This window comes from Procambarus clarkii, chromosome 19 (assembly GCF_040958095.1).
Source record: "Procambarus clarkii isolate CNS0578487 chromosome 19, FALCON_Pclarkii_2.0, whole genome shotgun sequence".
Classification (NCBI taxonomy): domain Eukaryota; kingdom Metazoa; phylum Arthropoda; class Malacostraca; order Decapoda; family Cambaridae; genus Procambarus; species Procambarus clarkii.
Genome location: NC_091168.1, coordinates 40,232,206 through 40,252,133, shown reverse-complemented (window position 1 = coordinate 40,252,133; position 19,928 = coordinate 40,232,206). Strand labels below are relative to the sequence as shown.

Genomic DNA, 19,928 nt, shown 5'->3' with positions numbered 1-19,928 from the left:
GATTCCATGTGTTCTGTGATCTTATTTCTTAGCACTCTCTCAAAGATTGTTATGAAGTGTGATGTAATGCTATTGGACTAATATTTTGCCTCTGGGTGCCTTATTTCCTCCTTTATGAAGTGGTGCTATCTCTGCTGCTTTTAACACTATCGCGCACCCCACGAGCGCGCCACAGACTTTGACGTCATGGCCTCAATGGTGCGGGTGAGCGTGCAGCGACGCCTAAATGTGTATACTCGTTTCAGTTCTTCTCACCTTAATTCTGGTGCTACATTGTTCATTTTGGTATCATTGTGTTCGCAATTAAATTCCCTACAGGTGTGTAGGGAATATAATGTCCAAAAGCCTGTCGTGACTCTCAACAGCAAAGCCTAAATTCGGCAAAAGTTACCCGTGAGCGCACAAAATCAGTAAAATGTGCATACTTGTTCCATTTTTCTCACCACAATTCTCGTGCTATGCCGCTCGTTTTGGTATCATTGTGTTCGCAATTAAATTCCCTACAGATGTGTATGAATATAATGTACAAAAGCCTGGAGTGCCTCCCCGCAGAAAAGCCTAAAGTTACACATGAACGAGGACCAATTTGTATACTGCAACCTAATGTGTATACTCGTTCAGTTTGATAACAAATTTTTGTGTTATGTCTTTCATTTTGGTATCAAATTGTTTGCAATAAATAGGCGCGTATTTTAAAACTAGTCCCATAATAATAGAGCAATAACTGGAATTTTAACAAATATTTTAATTCTGGAAGCTCATCATCACAAAATTATTTATATCTTTCCAGTGTTCTGACATACAGGCATACCTCAGAATAAGAGTTTAATCCGTTCCTGGAGACGCCTCGCCTTCCGAAAACTCGCATTCCGAAGTTAATTTCCCCTTAAGAAATAAAGGGAAATGAATTAATCCGTTCCTGACTACCCCAAAAACCCCACATCAAACTAAATTTTTATACCTAATTTACCTAATTCATCTAAATAAACCTACAAAACTGTGTTCCAGTTATTACTTACCTTGCTGTCGAGTGCTGTAGGCGTATGGAAGATGGTGAGGAGGGGGGAGGAGGAGAGGAGTTACTGTTTGGAAGGGAAGTCCCCTTCCATAATCACATCACATAACCCCATGCCTTGTAACACTATGGCTACCACTTCTCTTTCTAAATTTTTCAAACCAGCCCCTGCTTGCCTTAAACTCTTTCTTATCTGCATCACTCGTTGCAGGGGTATTCTTTAGAAGGTCTTCGTGCAACACCCTGGCTTTCTCACAAATAATGGCCTCCGAAACACTATCACCCCTCAACTCCTTGTCGTGTATCCAAATTAATAACAACTTTTCCACTTCTTCAAGTATTTGTGGTCTTTGTGCCGTTAATGTTCTTACTCCTTTTGCCACTTTAGCACCCATAATCTTATTTTTCTTCTTAAGTATAGTGCATATTGTTGATGTGGCTTTGTTGTACTGCCTACAAAGTTCAACAACACGTGTACCGTTCTCATGCTTCCGAATGATCTCTTTTCTCCTCTATTGTCATCCTCACATGAGCTTTCTGGCCTTTATCCTTACCACTGGCTTTCTTGGGACCCATGGTGAGATATATAATAACAAATTGTATAGACAAATCACCAAAAATCCAACAAAACACTGAAAATCCGCGAGAAGAATTGATGTGGGGGTAGTCACTGAGCGCGAGACAATAATAAACTGAGGGGCGGCGGGGCGGAGGGGCGACGATCGCCGAACCACCACGCGCTAGGTCGGCTGTACGCGTATCAACAAACTCGCGTCCAAACTCGCCTCCCGAAGTAACCATCGCCTTCCGAGACAAATTTTTGGAGTAAATACACCTCGCCTTCCGAAAACCTCGCATACAGGGACAATCGCATTCCGAGGTACCACTGTAAATGTGTGTGTTACATCTTTCATCTTGGTATCAAATTGTTCGCGGCGTAAAGGCGTGCATTTTAAAACTAGTCCCAACATAATAGCACAATAAATAGAATTTTAACAAATATTTTAAAATTTTGACCAAAAACCTATTTATAATCATAATTGTTCGGACATCAAGTTTCATGTTACATCTTTCATTTTGGTATCAAATTGTGCGTATTCTAAAGGCGCTTATTTTGATACTATCCCGAGGTCGATTGGATAAAAAATGAACTTTATACAAATATTTTTGTAGTGGACGCAAGTCCGGTCCAAAGTTAGGACTCAGGAGAAAAATAATGGACGCGAGTCCGGTCCAGAGTGACCGATAGTGTTAACTATGTCAGAGATAATGCCAGTATCTAGGCTTTGCCTCCACAGGATGTTAAGGGCCTGCAATAGTGTTTTTTTTACAGTTCTTGATGAATATGGAGTTCCAGGAATCAGGGCCTGGTGCAGAGTGCATAGGCATACTGTCTATGGCTTCTTCAAAATCCAGAAGAGATAGGGTGACATCTGATACATGGTTTGATGTTGGCCTCACATCCATAAAAAAATTCATTTGGGGTATCAATCTTTAATGTGCTCAGTTGCTCACTGAAAACAGTCGTACTGATTCCGCAGAATTTTGCTCATTTCTTTATTGTCATCTGTGAAAGTTCCATCCCTCTTTCTCAGGGGGGCCCGATACTAGATGTAGTTTTTGATCTTGATTTTGCATAGGAGAACAAATATTTTGGATCTATCTATTTCACTGATGGCCTTTTGCTCTCTTTGTCTCTCTTGGATTTTGTACGATTCTTGTAGCTTTAGTTCAATTGTTTCTATTTCTCAACATAGCCTTCTTCGTCATTCTTGAGATAGGGTGTGGCTCTCAAGTTGTTCTTGAGCTTGAATAATTCTTGAATAATTATTATTATTAATTATACACACACACACATCTTGAAAAGTTCTATTAATTATACTGTAAAATAATTGTACTCACTCTAGCACATCAAGATTAAACTCCTTAAGGGTGTCACAGGATGAACACACAAGGTTTGCTTTGTTTAAACCCGCAGCAAAACACTCTTCAGTGGACAAGTCTTGTAGAGCATGTGCTATGTATATCTGGAAAATTAAATAACATTAATAATATTTAATCGTAATTATTTTTTAATTAGCCTTGAATCTGAAAGAAGAAATTTATACATCAGTTAAATTTATAAGAAAAATAGGCCTAAAGCCAAGTATCAGGCATTAATAAATGGAGACCAGTGAACTTATCCTAGATCAGGCCAATGGTTCTGGTCATTAAACATACAGAAGGATCCCCGTTATACAAATACTCGTCCACCCAAACTCTCAAGTCCCCTTTCATGTATCAAATCACTGTGTATCAAATTACTAACTTTCCTTTTCATGTATCAATCACTACTTTGTGGTTCCATGTATTATGAGCAGCATTTAACCACCGTGCTGCGCCAAGTTTATTGTGAAATTACCCCTGTGCGCATGAAATAAAGTGTTCCCAAAAAATTCTTTTTTCTTCGTAAAATGATAAATTCCCTTCCCTGAACGTGTCTATGTAAAAATAAATACCAAATTCCACTTTGCCTGTGGGGACAAGGACAAGGTGCACTGTGACGTCACCAGGGCCTGGTCGTCCGTGTGTGACACGCCCAGACACGGTCTCAAGGGCCATTCAAGAACTGGGTGTTGCCACAAATATATTTTCAATTATTTGTTCTATGTATTTCCAATGCAGTTTTGTTTGTTTTTTATTGTATATGATGCATATTTGTGTCCTTTACAATATGTACACAGTAGAACATTCATAATGTTCCATGGAACTGTGATACATGTGTCAATAATGTGTCCACACTAAATGTTTATTGTCGCAATATTACTTGTTAAAAATTCCCTAAAATTACAATATGTACAGTTTCACACTATTTACACAGTAACACACTGTATTACATACTCAGTACTTCGGAAGCGAGTAATAATCAACGAAATAGTCCATGGTACACAATGCGACTTCGCTCTCGTTGCACCAAGTACAGATAGATTTTCCCTTCCTGTTTCTTCATTCTGTGTGCTTGCAAATAGTGCACTCACCTACACTATTGGCATTAGTACCTGTAGCTAGGCTACATAGCTTTTACAAGCTATGTAGCCTAGCTTGTAAAACGTAAGGTAGTCTTGAAAAGATTACAGGAAGAGATCAATTTGTAAGGTAGTCGTGAAACGATTGCTTTGTAAGGTCCCACACAGGAAGAGATTCAGCCAGCCTCAAAGAGTTTCCGTCAGTCAAGAAGAGATTCACCTATTCTTGAAAATATCTATGGAAAACACCACCATGGAAGCCCCTAACACTGTTCATCTATGCCACTTGTATCAGATGCATCATCACTGAAAGCAGAAAACGATTCACCTATGTATCATCTAAATAAATTGGAGATAGCATAGATGGGCAAGGGTGTCGTTCAGAGCTACAACTGGATACGCTCACAGTATCGTCCTCATAGGTGCTGTATCATTTGCATCCGACCTTTGTGTTAGGGTCCTCATTGCGCCCAGCTTCACCAATATTATGACCCTTATGTTCTTCAAACAATAAGGTTTGAATTTTACCAATAGCGCGTGATCTTTCAACACCGTGTAGGACAGGTGTTTGGGAGCCAGAGACGCATGTGCCACCCATGGTTACTCACTCAGTACTAACCCAGCCAGCAGCCCTAGGGCATTCTGGGAACTTTTTCCAAGATGGTTGCCTCTCACTGGAGGTCCTAAGAGTCCATTTCATACACAACCAACTGCGTGCACATTTAGAATGGGTACAAAAAAATCAAAACGAGTTTTCTCGGTTGGCGCAGTTTCTCACCGACTGAGAATACTCGGTTGGTGTAGTTAAGTGGTTATACAACTGTGTCACAGCCACGTGGCAGCATAGGGAGGAACAAAAACGTCCACATGGGCCAGTAAGGCAGATGGGGCATGGTTGATCATACTCAAGACCGTTCAACAGCTCATTTTCCAACTACCAAGACCATATATATCATGAGATAACAGAATATAAGCTTAGATTATACTGTGTTAGGCTTGATACGATTAGATTAGGTTTGTTTTGGTAAGGTAAGGTTAGGTTAGGTTAGGTTTGGTTTGTTAAGGTCAAGTAGATTATAAAATACATTGGTAAACTATAGTGTGTGAGAAGTTATTTGTATGGAGGCCCACACTGCCTCATTAGCAGTTTTCTCGTACCCAGGACTATACACACATTATGCATTCTTTGGACTTTTATCAAGGAAAACATCATTAGCAATGGCTACCTTGAGGTGCTTCCGGGGCTTAGTGTCCCCGCGGCCCGGTCGTCGACCAGGCCTCCTGGTTGCTGGACTGATCAACCAGGCTGTTAGACGCGGCTGCTCGCAGCCTGACGTATGAGTCACAGCCTGGTTGATCAGGTATCCTTTGGAGGTGCTTATCCAGTTCTCTCTTGAACACTGTGAGGGGTTTGCCAGTTATGCCCCTTATGTGTAGTGGAAGCGTGTTGAACAGTCTCGGGCCTCTGATGTTGATAGAGTTCTCTCTCAGAGTACCTGTTGCACCTCTGCTTTTCAACGGGGGTATTCTGCACATCCTGCCATGTCTTCTGGTCTCATGTGGTGTTATTTCTGTGTGCAGGTTTGGGACCAGCCCCTCAATTATTTTCCACGTGTAAATTATTATGTATCTCTCCCGCCTGCGCTCAAGGGAGTACAGATTTAGGCTCTTTAGTCGGTCCCAGTAATTTAGATGTTTTACTGAGTGGATTCTAGCAGTAAAGGATCTCTGCACCAGTTGTGCAGCTGATATAAGTGTGTTGATAATGCACCAGTGCCAAGGAAAAATTGCCCCATTTACCTACCATTAGAGATGGAGCTAGACATCAAGCATTGAGGGGATGAAAACCAACAAATTGCAAACATTTACAGTATGAACCACTCAACAATTGGGTCCATCCCAAATGGCAAAACAAATTTTAGAGAATGTGAAGGGTTCTACACCACTGAAATCAATGACAATAATGAAAAGATCACATTTAATTTGTGATATAGAAAAGTTGTTAGCATTGTAGATTGAGGACAATAATCATCACTGAAATCCAAACAGCCTGATGCTCATACAGTACAGAGAAATGCACAAAGTCTTCTTGATGATTTAAAGAACAAATTAGATGCAACTGAGTGTTGAAATATTTGTGACATGGGTAGTTTGACATAATGGTACAGTAGAGCAAATTTACACAAAAGTGAGTGGTGAGGCTGCTAGTGCAGATGAGAAATGAGCACCTGAATTTATTCCAAAATTGGCCACAATAACTGAAGATGGAAACTATAGTGCTTATTAAGCACTATAGTTTCCATCTTTGAAATGTGAAACTGTCCTGTTTCATCAATGTCGATGAAACTGGCCTCTTTTGGAAAAATTAATGCCATTAGAACATACATTTCCCAAGGAAATGTACGTATATTTCCAGGAGAAAAAAAAAAGAATGCCTGTCTTCAAAGCAGCAAAAGACTGTTTAAACCTGTTAACCCTCAAACCGCGCATATCATATATAAATGATATCAGTGACAAAACCGAAACCGCGCACATCATTTATATATGATTTCATGTCTAGCGCTATAATTTAAACGCCCCGCCTGGGATAGGGGCAGCTGTAGTACAGCCACGACCGATAGTTGCCAGATGCCAACTAGAAAAAAAATCCAGGCCAACATTCTTGGGTGTTAGAGCGTCAGTATTGAGCAAGCCACCAAGGCTGGCACACGCAGCACGAGCTCACAGCACCGCTGTTCAGCTTGTGACCACAGTATCGCCTACAAATACCATAATATAAATGATACTGCTATTATTTAGCAGTGATAGTATTACTGAAGCCCCCTGACTGTGATAAAACTGACCCAGATTCTGATAATAGCAGGATTGTAGTGATATTTAGCGCTGTGCTCCATGGAGGGAGGAGTAATGCTGTGGGAGGGAGGGTTGTGGCGTCGTTTTCTGACTCTGTGTGGCCACCATTTATTGACTGCACTCACCATACCAGCTTAGTGGTTCGATATGGTGAACACAAATGTAGATACTTATATATAACGTGTGTATAGTGTGAGATAACAGCGAGAGGAGAAGGTTGGGAGCCGCCATTTTGGTGATGGAGGAGCGTTGTCTGCACGACTTGGCATGTTGTTTACTGATGGCCACTATGGTATTTGGGCACCATACCAGCTTATTTGTTCAGGTATGGTGAATAAAACAGATAGATATTTATATATAATGTGTGTATATAGCGTAATAACACCACAAACAATATTGTTGGAGAACAAATATTAGTGCGTCTGGCCTTGAGGGCGGCCGCCGATCAGCTGACTGTGTGAGTAGCTACGTCTTATGGTCTTTACTCACCATACAAGCTTAGATGTACAGTTATGGTGAACAAAACATGTAAATACGTATATATAACGTCTGTGTATAGTGAATAAATACAGAAGGAGTATTGTGGGAGGTGAATGAGGGTGAGTGAGGTGGTGTTGAGGGAGGGAGTGGCAGTGAGTGGCTCGCTGGTGTTTGGCGGTCACTCCTCGTTGCTTTTTGACTCACAAGACCAACTTAGTAGTTCGTTATGGTGTACAAAACATGCAAATACTTATATATAACCTGTGTATATAGTGTAACAACAGCAAAACTATTTGTTTATTGTTTTATGAACATAATAATTGAATCACTAATATGCACACCATAATTATGAGTACAGCAATGGTTCACACATTTTATAATATAAATATACCACAATTCACTGTATGGAATAATATTACTGCAAAAAAACTAAGAAAAAGTCAATCAGAGACATTGAAATAATTAGGCAATAATATATTTATGGCAACTGACGTCTGACAGCTCGGGCGGAGTAGACCTCGTCTGGCGAAGGCTCTGCCAATGCCCCTTTTTTGCCACACTTCCCTACCCTATTGCGGCTAAAATATGCCACCTACAATTTTTTTGTTATTTTTTCCGTGATCAGGGAACAAAAATGAACACTTCTATAAGACAAAAGAATTTTTTGGATTTTTTTTTTGTTGCGCCTGTGGGTGTGAATTCCATTTGGGCCCCTAGCGGTTTGAGGGTTAAACATTGATGTAATATACACAGACTTCTCAAAAGCTTTCGACAAATGTGACCATGGAGTCATTGCACACAAAATGTGCACAAAAGAAATTACAGTACAGTAATGTACTAGCAAAGTAGTGAGATGAATCTTCAGCTTCTTAACAAGCAGAACACAGGGTGTAATAGTCAATAAAGTAAAATCTGAGTCATCTGTGAAAAGCTGGGAGCCGACGGCTGAGCGGACAGAACACTGGACGCATGATCCAGTGGTCCCGGGCTGCTTCCTGGGGGTGGAGGTGTGGTCGAGGACCAGTCCGCGGGGACACTAAGCCCTGAAATTATCTCAAGATAATCTCAAGATAGCTCAAGGATACTATGCTTGCTCCAATACTTTTCCTCATCCTCATATCAGATATAGACAAGGATACAAACTGTACTGTATCATCCTTTACAGATGAAATAATTTTCATGAAAGTAGACAATATAGAAAACAGCAAATTTCCAATCTGATACCTGGTTGATGGGGTTCTGAGAGTTCTTCTACTCGACTTGTGAGAGTTTGGTCCACCAGGCTGTTGCTTGGAGCGGCCCACAGGGCCACATACCCACCACAGCCCGGTTGGTCCAGCACTCCTTGGAGGAATAAATCTAGTTTCCTCTTGAAGATGTCCACGGTTGTTCCAGCAATATTTCTTATGCTTGCTGGGAGGGTGTTGAACAACCGTGGACCTCTGATGTTTATACAGTGTTCTCTGATTGTGCCTATGGCACCTCTGCTCTTCACTGGTTCAATCTTTCATTTTCTTCCATATCGTTCACTCCAGTACGTTGTTATTTTACTGTGTAGATTTGGTACTTGGCCCTCCAGTATCTTCCAGGTGTATATTATTTGATATCTCTCTCGTCTTCTTTCTAGCGAGTACATTTGGAGGGCTTTGAGACGATCCCAATAATTTAGGTGCTTTATCGCGTCTATGGGTGCCGTATATGTTCTCTGTATTCCCTCTATTTCAGCAATCTCTCCTGCTCTGAAGGGGGAAGTGAGTACTGAGCAGTACTCGAGACGGAACAACACAAGTGACTTGAAGAGTACAGCCATTGTGATGGGATCCCTGGATTTGAAAGTTCTCGTAATCCATCCTATCATTTTTCTGGCTGTCGCAATATTTGCTTGGTTATGCTCCCTAAACGTTAGGTCGTCAGACATCATTATTCCCAAATCCTTTACATGCTGTTTTCCTACTATGGGTACATTTGATTGTGTTTTATACCTTGTATTATGTTTAAGGTCCTCATTTTTACCGTACCTGAGTAACTGGAATTTATCACTGTTAAACATCATGTTATTTTCTGATGCCCAGTCGAAAACTTTATTAACCCTCAAACCGCTAGGGGCCCAAATGGAATTCACACCCACAGGCGCAAAAAAAAAAAAAAAAATCCAAAAAATTCTTTCGTCTCATAGAAGTGTTCATTTTTGTTCCCTGATCACGGAAAAAAATAACAAAAAAATCGTAGGTGGCATATTTTAGCCGCAATAGGGTAGGGAAGTGTGGCAAAAAAGGGGCGTTGGCAGAGTCTTCGCCAGACGAAGTCTACTCCGCCCGAGCTGTCAGACGGCAGTTGCCACAAATATATTATTACCTAATTATTTCAATGTCTCTGATTGATTTTTTCTTAGTTTTTTTGCAGTAATATTATTCCATACAGTGAATTGTGGTATATTTACATTATAAAATATGTGAACCATCGCTGTACTCAAAATTATGGTGTGCATATTAGTGATTCAATTATTATGTTCATAAAACAATAAACAAATAGTTTTGCTGTTGTTACACTATATACACAGGTTATATATAAGTATCTGCATGTTTTGTACACCATAACAAACTACTAAGTTGGTCTTGCGAGTCAAAAAGCAACGAGGAGTGACCGCCAAACACCAGCGAGCCACTCGCTGCCACTCCCTCCCTCAACACCACCTCACTCACCCTCATTCACCTCCCACAATACTGTTTCTGTATTTATTCACTATACACAAATGTTATATATACGTATTTACATGTTTTGTTCACCATAACTGTACATCTAAGCTTGTATGGTGAGTAAAGGCACAAAGACGTAGCTACTCACACAGTCAGCTGATCAGCGGCCGCCCTCAAGGCCAGACGCACTAATATTTGTCCTCCAACAATATTGTTTGTGGTGTTATTATGCTATATACACACATTATATATAGGTATCTACCTGTTTTATTCACCATACCTGTACAAATAAGCTGGTATGGTGCCCAAAGACCATAGTGGCCATCAGTAAACAACATGCTAAGTCGTGCAGATGACGCTCCTCCCTCACCAAAATGGCGGCTCCCAACCTACTCTTGCTGTTATCTCACACTATACACACACGTTATATATAAGTATCTACATTTGTGTTCACCATAGCGAACCACTAAGCTGGTATGGTGAGTGCAGTCAATAAATGGTGGCCTCACAGTCAGAAAACGACGCCACAACCCTCCCTCCCACAGCATTACTCCTCCCTCCATGGAGCACAGCACTAAATATCACTACAATCCTGCTATTATCAGAATCTGGGTCAGTTTTATCACAGTCAGGGGGCTTCAGTAATACTATCACTACTAAATAATAGCAGTATCGTTTATATTATGGTATTTGTAGGCGATGCTGTGGTCAGAAGCTGAACAGCGGTGCTGTGAGCTCGTGCTGCGTGCGCCAGCCTTGGTGGCTTGCTCAATACTGACGCTGTAACACCCAAGAAAGTTGGCCTGGATTTTTTTTCTAGGTGGCATCTGGCAACTATCGGTCATGGCTGTACTATAGCTGCCCCTATCCCAGGCGGGGCGTTTAAATTATAGCGCTAGACACAAAATCATATATAAATGAAGTGCGCGGTTTCGGTTTTGTCACTGATATCATTTATATATGATCTGCGCGGTTTGAGGGTTAATATCAGCTTGAAGTTTTCAATGTCTTCAGCCGAGGTAATTTTTATACTGATTTTTGTGTCATCTGCAAAGGATGATACGAAGCTGTGACTTGTATTTTTGTCTATATCTGATATGAGAATAAGGAAAAGCAGCGGTGCAAGGACTGTACCCTGAGGTACATAGCTTTTAACTGCACTTAAACTAGATTTTATATGGTTGACCGTTACTCGCCGAGTCCTGTTTGACAGAAAACTGAGCATCCAGCGTCCTACTTTACCGGTTATTCCCATTGACTTCATTTTGTGTGCTATCACGCCATGGTCAAATTTATCGAAAGCCTTTGCGAAGTCCGTGTATATCACATCAGCATTCTGTTTTTCCTCTAATGCCTCAGTGACTTTGTCGTAGTGCTCCAGTAGCTGTGAGAGGCACGATCTTCCCGCTCGAAATCCATGTTGGCCTGGGTTGTGAAGGTCATTGGTCTCCATGAAATTGGTGACCTGACTCCTAATCACTCTCTCAAATACTTTTATTATGTGCGATGTTAGTGCAACTGGTTTATAATTCTTTAATTCTTCATTCCGATGTTAATGAAGTCCATCAATGGGTCACAAAAAATAACATGATTTTAACTACTTCACTGCACTATCCGACATACTATGAGGAGCGGTGGTGCGCCACCCGACATATGATGAAAAGTACAGCACTGTACATTGTAAGATTCAAAATACGCACGCAGTAGGTTGGGTACCAGACAGTCCCGAGGCCTTCAGCTAGCATCAGCAATCTTAAAAAAAAATTTCAGCATGCTACACAGCTCTGTGTAGGCTCAGTTTCAAGTGAGTTCCAGTTTCAAGTGGAGGTGTTGACAAACACCTCCAAAGGATACCTGATCAACCAGGCTGCAACTCATACGTCAGGCTGCGAGCAGCCGCGTCCAACAGCCTGGTGTTGATCAGTCCAGCAACCAGGAGGCCTGGTCGACGACCGGGCCGCGGGGACACTAAACCCCGGAAGCACCTCAAGGTAACCTCAAGGTAAGGAGCAACCATGGCTAATGCATAAGCTTCCAGTCTCCTGTGGGTCACCTTGAAAAACTGTTGTCTGAAGTTGAAATTCAGAACTCATTGATGACTAAACCACACATCAGAAGATGAAGAAATGACGATGTTTCTGTCAGTCATGGACATTATCACGTCAGGAGTTTCAAAGGGCTCAAAATATATTCTCTGGAAAGGAGACATGTATCAAGAATATATATATATATATACATGCAAAATACTGGAAGGCCAAGTCCCAAATTTACACAGTAAATTTAAATTTCACTCCAGTAACAACATACAGTGCGTCCTTGCTTGAACGAACTATCAGAGCGAGACCAATTCATTCCACCGCGAAATTCGTTCTACCCGTCAGCCCCAGACTATCCCTCCCCTCAATGTGAAAAGAACAGAGGTCCTACAACCACTATAAACAACAAAAAATCACAGAAAATCTATTTTTTATGCATTAATGATTTTGAACAATGCACATGATAGAACAATCATTGTGAACAACTCCATATCAAAATCGTAACTATGTGATTATTATTGGTGGCCGCAAGTATGATGTAATGGCCAGGATTTTCATAAACCAAGTGTATCAGTCTCGATATAAATATTCAGAAAAATCCAGCGTTGAATGTAATTAAACGCCATTTTCTGGGCGAGTCCCACAGGATCCCCGGAGCTATCCAGGCTGAATGGATATGTATAACTTTCTGGCATCAGTCAATGTGCTTAGAGTTCTTGTCTACCAGGGACCACAAGCTAGAATCTGGCCCCCCTCACAGAGGCATGAGGAGCAATGGCCTATAGAAACACCCATGGTTGGGAGCATTCTATGTCTGCCATCGACCGGGACAGGCGCCCAGAGAGGTAGGCGCCTCAAAACAAACCCCTATTCTGGCGAAACTATTGCTACCGAAAGCCGAACAAGTGGACAGAACTCCCCAAACGAAAATGAGCAAACGAGCACGATGTCATCATATAGACTCGCCGCCTTATGACAATGCCTGTAAATACATTGTCCAATGATAATACTGTACCACTAAGTTGGTATTATGAGTCAAAAAGCAACGAGGAGTGACCACTACATACCAGCCAGCCACTCGTTGGCACTCACTCCCTCAACACCTCATTCGCCCACATTCTCCTCCCACCATACTGTTTTTGCTTTTATTCACTATATACAGACGTTATATATAAGTATCTACATTCGTGTTCATCATAATGAACCACTAAGTTGGCATGCTGAGTGGCAGTGGCAGCCAGTGGCAGCCCGCCACTGGCTGCTACTTGCTCCCTCCCTCACCTCACCTGCCCACATTCTCCTCCCACCATATTGTTTTTGCTTTTATTCATTATATACAGACAATATATATAAGTATCTACATGTTTTGTACACCACAACTGTACAACTAAGTTGATATAGTTAGTTCAGGCACTAAGAGACGTCGCTACATACAGTCAGATGGCGGCTGCTTCCCTCACACATTCAAAGTCAGACGCACTAAAATTTCATCCCCAACAATACTGTTTGTGGTGTTATTACCCTATATACCGACGTTATATATAAGTATCTACATGTTTTGTTCACCATAACTGTTCAACTAAGCCAGTATAATGCCCAAAGAGCATAGTGGCCACCCCTACCAACATGACAAATCATGCAGATGTTGCCACACCCATCACCAAAATGGCTTCTCCCCCCCACACTCCTTGGACAGAAGAAAATGTATATATGCTGGTTAGCATTGTAAATGTGTGGCCACATCTGTGGTAGAAAAAAAAACTCCTTTGCTGTTATTACACTGTATATACAAGTTATATATAAGTATCTATATTCGTGTTCACCATAACAAACCACTGAGTTGGTATGCTGAGTGGCAGCCAGTGGCAGCCCACCACTGGCTGCCACTCCCTCCCTCCCTCCCTCCCTCCCTCACCTCACCTGACTCGCCACCATTCTCCTCCCACCATACTGTTTTTGCTTTTATATACAGACGTTACATATAAGTATCCATGTTTTGTTTACCCATAGCGAACAACTAAGCTGGTATAGTGAGTCCAGACAGTAAAAGGTGGTCACACAGTCAGCAGACAATTCTACCTCCCTCCTCACCAAGATTACTCCTCCCACTACAGTGCTAATTATCACAACAATCTTGCTATTATCAGAATCCTGGTCATTTTTATCACAGTCAGGGGTCTTCTGTAATAATATCATCGCTAAATAATAGCATGAACATGTATATTATGGCATTTTTAGGCGATGCTGTGGTCACAAGCTGAACAGCAGTGCTGCGAGTTCATGCTGCTTGCATCAGGCTTGGTGGCTCACTCAATACCGAGGCCCTCACACCCGGGAATTTGGCCCACGATTTAAAAAAAAAAATGGTGTCTGTTTACAAGAGCACTGATGAAGGTGAGGTGAACCCCATATATCACGCGGGCCGTTTAAATCTTGCGTAGTACTCCAATACATCATATGATGGGACGCGCAATTTATAGTAAGTCACTCAACCCATCATATGATGTGTTGTGCAACTTACTGGTTAAAACATAAATAAATTAATAAATTAGAGCTACCATATTCATTGTCGATAACTTTAACTTCAATTGCCTCTAAAACAGGAATTTCAACTTTCGAGCTGGGTTAAAAATCCAGTTTTGGACCGATACACCATTTTGACACATGTGCAAACTTCTTAGTTCTATGGTGTTACAAAAAAAAGTTTATTCATAAACCCATAACTTTGGTAGTTATAAATTTTTGCTTCTAAATTTTGTGCATGTTTTGAAGGCCACTTGACTTTTTTTTACAGTAAACTATACCCTCAATCAAAATTGTGTATTTATGAAAATGAACGTTATATGCCATTCCGAGCCTCATAATGAATAAAAAAATTGGTGAAATTTTTACATTTTTCAACTTAATTTGAAATTGTGAAATTGTTAAATATTATATTTTTTCTTGGTCATGTTATGATATTGATCCATTATGAAAAGTTGTAGCATTTACCATGTAGATTATGCACAAAAAATTTGAGTGTTTGAGGAAGGTTGAGAACTTGTGCACCTGGCCCCTTAATTTTAACCCTTAGACCACGCAATACACATATAGATGATTTGAGTAACATTGCCGATATCGCGCAATACATTAATAGCTGTTTTAGTGTCTAGAACTTTTATTTAAACGCCCCGCATGGGATAGGGGCAGCTATAGTGCAGCCACGACCGATAGTTGGCAGACGCCACCTAGAAAAAAAGTTGTGGCCAACATTCCTGGGTGTGAGAGTCTCAGTACTGTGTGAGCCACCAAGGCTGACGCACACAAGTGTTTTGCAAACGCAAGTGTAGTGTTTGCAAACGAGAACACAAAGGAGAGGATCCTATCAAGGAAGAGCTCCCTGAAAAACGTGGGAAAATTAAAAAATGTATTCCTCCAGCGAGACATGACAAGGGAGGAGAGAGCCGTGGCGGCAGAAGCAAGGAAGAGGCGCAGGGCGAGAGGGGAAAACCAGGAAGTCACAGCTCCCAACACAACACCCCCAGAGGTGAGGGGGGAACCCACAACCAGCTACCCAGTAACACCAGAAGGGAGGACAACCCCGCCTCCCTCCTCTGCATAGAAAACCCCCCTACCCCAAACCCTCCCTGCCCCCACTCAAAAGTTCAGCCAAATCTCCCTCCCCCCACCCCCAATCCCCACCCTTCTACCCCTCCCCTCCTCCCGAGTCCTCCCTCCCCCCCTTTCCTTCCCGTCCTCCCTCCCCTTTCACCCCATACCCTCCCTGTCCCTCCCCCTTCACTGGATCCCCCGCCCCTCATTCCAGTATCCTCTGAGATCCTGTTACCCACCTCACAGGTCCTCACACCCATGGAACAGCCTCCCCCACCAGCAGAACACTCACCAAGGAGGCGATTTGAGAAGGGACAGAAGAAAGTGAGCCTCAAAGCGATGTACACTAACATAGATGGAATTACAAATAAAGCAAATGAGCTTGGAGAACTGGTACTAGAGGAAAACCCAGACATAATAGCCCTCACAGAAACAAAGATCACGAAAACAATAACAAATGCAGTGTTTCCACAGGACTATTATGTTATGCGGAAAGAGAGGGAAGGAAGAGGTGGGGGTGGTGTAGCTCTGCTGGTAAGAAAAGGCTGGGATTTTGAGGAGATGGATATTCAGGGCTGTGAAGGTTTCAGTGACTACATAGCAGGTACTGTAACAAATGGAGGGAAAAAAATTATAGTCGCAGTCATATATAATCCACCACCAAATGACAGAAGACCTAGACAGGAATATGATAGAAACAACATGGCCACCATTAACATAATAGAAAGAGCAGCTTCTGTTGCTAGCAGGAATGGATCTGGACTACTAATTATGGGAGACTTCAACCATGGGAAGATAGATTGGAAGAACAGAGACCCGCATGGAGGACCAGAAACATGGAGAGCTAAGCTGCTGGACGTGGCAACAAGAAACTTTCTAAGCCAGCATACCAAAGAGCCAACAAGAATGAGAGGAGAAGATGAACCAGCAATGCTTGATTTGATATTTACCCTAAATGAATGGGATATAAGGGAAGTTAAGATGGAAGCGCCCTTGGGAATGAGTGACCACAGTGTATTGAACTTTGAGTACCTGGTAGAGCTAGGACTTATCTCCCCCCAAAAAGAACTAGGAATCAAAAGGCTGGCATACCGAAAGGGGAATTATGAACAGATGAGAAGTTTCCTAAGTGAAATACCTTGGGACACAGACCTCAGAGACAAGTCTGTACAGGGTATGATGGACTATGTTACCCAAAAGTGTCAGGAGGCAGTAAACAGGTTCATCCCGGCCCAAAGGGAAAAATCCGAGAAGCAACAGAAGAATCCATGGTATAATAGGGCATGTATGGAAGCGAAGAAACTGAACAAAAAGGCGTGGAGGAACTTCCGGAATAACAGAACACCAGAAAGCAGGGAGAGATACCAGAGAACCAGGAATGAGTACGTCAGGGTGAGAAGAGAAGCAGAGAAAATTTTTGAAAATGATATAGCAAACAAAGCCAAGACCGAACCAAAGCTACTCCACAGTCACATCAGAAGGAAAACAACAGTGAAAGAACAGGTATTGAAACTTAGAACAGGCGAGGACAGGTATACAGAGAATGACAGAGAGGTGTGTGAGGAACTCAACAAGAGGTTCCAGGAGGTCTTCACAATAGAACAGGGTGAGGTCACTGTGCTAGGAGAAAGGGAGGTAAACCAGGCGGCCTTGGAGGAGTTCGAAATTACGAGAGAGGAGGTCAAGAGACACCTGCTGGATCTGGATGTTAGAAAGGCGGTTGGTCCAGATGGGATCTCACCATGGGTACTGAAAGAGTGTGCAGAGGCACTTTGCTTGCCACTCTCCATAGTGTATAGTAAATCACTAGAGACGGGAGACCTACCAGAAATATGGAAGACAGCGAATGTGGTCCCAATATACAAAAAGGGCGACAGACAAGAGGCACTGAACTACAGGCCAGTGTCCTTGACTTGTATACCATGCAAGGTGATGGAGAAGATCGTGAGAAAAAACCTGGTAACACATCTGGAGAGAAGGGACTTCGTGACAAATCGCCAACATGGATTCAGGGAGGGTAAATCTTGCCTTACAGGCTTGATAGAATTCTACGATCAGGTGACACAGATTAAGCAAGAAAGAGAGGGCTGGGCGGACTGCATTTTCTTGGATTGTCGGAAAGCCTTTGACACAGTACCGCATAAGAGGCTGGTACATAAGCTGGAGAGACAGGCAGGTGTAGCTGGTAAGGTGCTCCAGTGGATAAGGGAGTATCTAAGCAATAGGAAGCAGAGAGTTACGGTGAGGGGTGAGACCTCCGATTGGCGTGAAGTCACCAGTGGAGTCCCACAGGGCTCTGTACTCGGTCCTATCTTGTTTCTGATATATGTAAATGATCTCCCGGAGGGTATCGATTCATTTCTCTCAATGTTTGCGGACGATGCTAAAATTATGAGAAGGATTAAAACAGAAGAGGACTGTTTGAGGCTTCAAGAAGACCTAGACAAGCTGAAGGAATGGTCGAACAAATGGTTGTTAGAGTTTAACCCAACCAAATGTAATGTAATGAAGATAGGTGTAGGGAGCAGGAGGCCAGATACAAGGTATCATCTGGGAGAGGAAATTCTTCAGGAGTCAGAGAAGGAAAAAGACTTGGGGGTTGATATCACGCCAGACCTGTCTCCTGCAGCACATATCAAGCGGATAACATCAGCGGCATATGCCAGGCTGGCCAACATACGAACGGCATTCAGAAACTTGTGTAAAGAATCATTCAGAACTTTGTATACCACATATGTCAGGCCAATCCTGGAGTATGCAGCCCCAGCATGGAGTCCATATCTAGTCAAGGATAAGACTAAACTGGAAAAGGTTCAAAGGTTTGCCACCAGACTAGTACCCGAGCTGAGAGGTATGAGCTACGAGGAGAGACTACGGGAATTAAACCTCACTTCGCTGGAAGACAGAAGAGTTAGGGGGGACATGATCACCACATTCAAGATTCTGAAGGGGATTGATAGGGTAGATAAAGACAGTCTATTTAACACAAGGGGAACACGCACAAGGGGACACAGGTGGAAACTGAGTGCCCAAATGAGCCACAGAGATATTAGAAAGAACTTTTTTAGTGTCAGAGTGGTTGACAAATGGAATGCATTAGGGGGTGATGTGGTGGAGGCTGACTCCATACACAGTTTCAAGTGTAGATATGACAGAGCCCGATAGGCTCAGGAATCTGTACACCTGTTGATTGACGGTTGAGAGGCGGGACCAAAGAGCCAGAGCTCAACCCCCGCAAACACAACTAGGTGAGTACAACTAGGTGAGTACACAGCATGAGCTCACAGCACCGCTGTTCAGCTTTTGACCACAGCATCGCTTAAAAATGTCAAAATATATATGTACATTCTATTATTTAGCGATGATAGTATTACAGAAGACCCTTGACTGTGATAAAACTGACCAGGATTCTGATAATAGCAAGATTGTGGTGATATTTAGCGCTGTGCTCCATGGTGGTAGGAGTAATGGTGAGGAAGGGAGGGAGGGTGGGTGGCGTTGTTTTCTGACTGTGTGGCCACCTTTTATTGACTGGACTTATATCAGCTTAGTGGTTCACTATGGTGAACACAAATGTAGATACTTATATATAACATGTGTATAGAGTGTATATGTATACAACAGCAATAGGAATATGTTGGGAGCCGCCATTTTGGTGAAGGAGGTGCGTCGTCTGCACAACTTTTCATGTTTACTGGTGACCACTATGGTCTTTGGCACCATACCACCATATTTGAACAGATATGGTGAATAAAACATGTAGATACTTATATATAGTGTGTGTATATAGTGTAATAACACCACAAACAGTATTGTTGGAGGAGAAATATTAGTGCATCTGGCCTTGAAGCAGTGAGGGGGGGCAGCCACCAGCTGACTGTGTGTGTGTGTGGCTACATCTCTTATTGCTTGAACTCACCATACAAGCTTAGATGTACAGTTATGGTGAACAAAACATGTAGATACTTATATTTAACATCTGTGTATAGTGAATAAAAGCAAAAAACCAGCGTTGAATGTAATGAAACGCCATTTTCTGGGTGAGACCCGGAGGCTCCCTGGAGCTTTACCGGCTGATATGCTAATGTCAGACTTTGGCATCAGTCATGTGTATGGAGTTCTAGGGCCTACCGGGGACCACAAGCCAGAACCTGGCCCCCTCAGAGAGGCAAGGGGAGCAATGGCCTATAGAAACCCCCGTGTAGTTGGAAGCATTCTATGTCTGCCATCGACCGGGTCAAGCATCCAGAAA

General features: G+C 42.3%; 1 protein-coding gene across 1 annotated transcript in view; it reads right to left on the bottom strand.

Annotated features, from left to right (window-relative positions):
- Positions 1-19,928, bottom strand: part of LOC123757413 (selenoprotein F) — a 73,830-nt gene that overhangs the window by 37,118 nt on the left and 16,784 nt on the right. Inside the window, exon 2 of the mRNA XM_045740963.2 lies at positions 2,918-3,042. Coding sequence (XP_045596919.2) covers positions 2,918-3,042 — 125 coding nt within the window. The remainder of the gene's footprint in view (positions 1-2,917; positions 3,043-19,928) is intronic.